Source organism: Sporothrix brasiliensis (genome assembly GCF_000820605.1).
Source record: "Sporothrix brasiliensis 5110 chromosome Unknown Cont15, whole genome shotgun sequence".
Lineage (NCBI taxonomy): Eukaryota > Fungi > Ascomycota > Sordariomycetes > Ophiostomatales > Ophiostomataceae > Sporothrix > Sporothrix brasiliensis.
Window position 1 is genome coordinate 474083 of NW_024467134.1, and position 3123 is coordinate 477205.

Below are 3123 nucleotides of genomic sequence, written 5' to 3' on the forward strand. Positions count from 1 at the left end.
TGAGCTTCTTGGGAAATTCACATTGACATACTCTGCGGCGACACGGTGTCGACAGAGTGACACGGGTGGGTAGTGTCCGAGTTCGCGATTGGGCGACTTAGATGCGTCGAGAAACCCCAATCTAAACGAACAACATTGCTGTTTTGATTCCTTGATCTCATCGAATTTTTTTATTTTTTTTCACTTCTTTCCTACCACACCAACACAGCACAATGAAAATGTCGTCCCAAAAACACCCCATGGAGACGTACCACGGCATGGTGCGGACGCCTGCCGACGCCATCAAGCTGTTCGAGGCCTGCCGACTCGGCCTGTTGCCGCGCGTGCAAAGACGGCTGTCGGAGAAGGAGCGGCAAGCCATCCGGTCTGGCTCCGTGTTTGTGTGGGACGAGCGGGAAGCCGGCATGCGCCGGTGGACGGACGGCAAGTCATGGAGCGCCAGTCGTGTGTCCGGCAGCTTTCTGACCTACCGCGAGATGGAGGGCAAGCGTGGCGGCGGCTTCAACACAATGCGCCGGGTGTCGGGCAAGACGCCAGACTCGTCAGGCCGCGGAAGCGACGAAGACCAGGACGACGGCGAGCCCGACGGCTACCGCTACAAGGCGGACGGTCTCATGAAGCAGTCGTTCAGCATCACCACCTCCAACGGCCAGCACCTGCACCTCATCTCCTACTACGCGCGCCCAGGGCCCGGCGATCCGGACCTGCCGCAACCCATCATCGACCCGAGCCTGCGCAGCGTCGTCCCCGTCAAGGGTATGTACCCGGAGTCGAGCTTGAGCGACAGCATGCCCGTGGCCGCCGTGTCGCGCGTGCCCGTGTCCCACCAGCAGCAGCAGCAGCAACACCACCAGCCACCGCACTACACCCACCACCCGCCACCACCGCCGCCGCACGGCCACCACCCGTACCCGCCCTCCTCCTATGGCCAGCCGGGCTATTCCTGGCCTCCGTCACCCATCGCCACGCCCCCGTACAGCGGCCACTATACCACGTCTTCGGCTCCCTACCCTCCACAACAGCAAGGTCACTACTCCCAGACGTCGCCTCCTCCGCCACCACCGCCGCACGGCTACTACCAGGGCCCGCCACCACCCCATGCGCAGCCGTATGGCAGCAGCGCGCCACCGCCACTACACGCGCCGCCCTACGGTGACCGCGTGGCGCTGCCACCGCCACAGAACATGGGCGCCCCGTCGTCCCGCACCACGCCGCCCACGCACCACGTCTACGTGGGCAACAGCCACCAGACGCTGTCCAACTCGCCGCCGTCTGCCTATCACCAAGCACCAGCCCCCGTTCTGCCACCTGTGTCCTCGGCCGCCTCGGGCCCTTCGTCGTATCAGACGTCGCCGACCTCGGGTGCCCGCCTGACCCTGCCGCCTGTGTCGCAGGGCCCCCTGCCGGCCCTGAACGCCTCGGCGCCGACGGCCACGGCCACCATTCCCGCGCCCGCCGCGCCCACGTCTGGGTCGTCTGCCCTGACGCCGCCCTACCAGCACCAGCAGCAGTCGCAGCCGCCGCCGTCCAAGGTGTACTTTGGCGCAGAGGCCACCTACGCCAGGGGCAGCTCGCCGTCCTCCGCGGCTGCTGCCACGGCTGCTGCCACGGCTGCTGCCACGGCTGCTGGCGCGACCACCAACACCTCCGGCGGTGGCAGCAACAAGGCCAGCCTGTCGGCGCTGCTGCACCCGACACCGGCCAACTCGGAACCCAACAGCGCCAACGCCGGCAGCACCAACAGCACGAGCAGCTCGCCGCGGCACCAGAACGCCGCCGTGCCTGTTGGTGCCGCTGCTTCGGGCAGCAGCACCTCCCAGCAGTTCCTCCAGCCTGCACCGTCGGGTGAGGACTCGCGCGCGCTGTCCCGGTTGGACAAGAAGTTTTGCATTTGAGGTGGTGGATATGTGTCCAGCGGGTTTTTCAGTCCGCTTTTTCCTCGTTTTTTTTCAATCCTCCTTCTCTTCTGTACGGATTATTGTGGCATGCGATCACGGTTCATCAACCCTTCTTTCCTTCTTTCGGTCCCGTTTACGCGACGATTTTTTGGTTTCTTTCCTTTCTCCTTTCTTCATTTCTCGTCATCTTCCATCCCTGTTGTGTTTGAGAAAACACATAACAAGGTCTCTTTTTTTGCATGGGCGGCGCGAAAACAGCTTTTGTTTTTTACATCTTCATTCGTGTATTCTGCTTTGCTTTATTATGTCTCTCCGCACCACATTGGCGAGAGACGGCTTCGGAGGAGGAGTTTTAGATACTCTTTTTGCTGTTTTTGTCCAACTGTATCGGTCGGCAACATTTTTATGGGGGTTCTATTAGGTTCGCAATGCGGCACGGTATGCTCGAGTGCGCATATTCGTATATATAGGATATAGGTTCTCGTCAATCAATAAGGTGCTGTTTTTTTTTCTGTGTTAACCATTGGTTTGCAATCGTACTGTCTCGTGATATCTCAGTACTTGAAGTTACATCCACGAAACGCCAATGCGGCATCGACGTGGGCCATTTAATGCCAAGGTGGGTTAAAACATTGTTGCTTCACCGCGCCGAGTCGCCCGCTGCCGCTGTTTACCCTGCCTGTTTCTATACTACATCCGAGCCTTTGACGGTGTCTTGTATTTTCCGTCAATGTATGCTGGTGCTTCGGCGAAATGCGGTCAAGGCTCGCACATGGCTTTTTCGTTCCGCTGGGTAGACAAGAGCTATGTGTACAAGTATTGTCTCGGCCTTCCCAGCATACTCGCATTTCACTCTTCTGTATATTGACATCCTCAATTCGTTCGCCTACGCTGTGTGGGTGGTGCAGCCGTGGGCAACATCAATGATCTCCATACCGTTGTCACGGGCATGAGTTGCCGGCGCCGTGGGTTGGTCTGGTACGGACATTCGTTCGCCGGGGAGGGCCTCTTTGGTACTTCCAGTCGTGCTTGTTTTATCTTACCAGGTAATGCCGTACTAAATACACTCTCCTGCCGTCGGCTAGTGTGGAATCCAGGGTCGGCACCTTTCGCGCGGAGCTTCTGCGGCGCGTTCTGCAGATCTTGTATTTTTATTTACTTATTTATTTTTTCAACCTAGTAATAGTCCCTGTCTTCCATATCCAACTTGTAATAGGGGTCTCAT

At 58.7% G+C, this 3123-nt stretch overlaps 1 protein-coding gene across 1 annotated transcript; it reads left to right on the forward strand.

Annotated features, from left to right (window-relative positions):
• Positions 1-218: 218 nt before the first annotated feature.
• SPBR_05821 (cyclic-AMP independent regulatory protein) lies at positions 219-1895 on the forward strand (the record flags this gene model as incomplete). The annotated part of the gene is made up of 1 exon (XM_040764084.1): positions 219-1895. One exon carries the CDS (start codon positions 219-221, stop codon positions 1893-1895), a length of 1677 nt encoding a protein of 558 aa, XP_040621946.1.
• Between the last annotated feature and the right edge of the window lie 1228 nt (positions 1896-3123).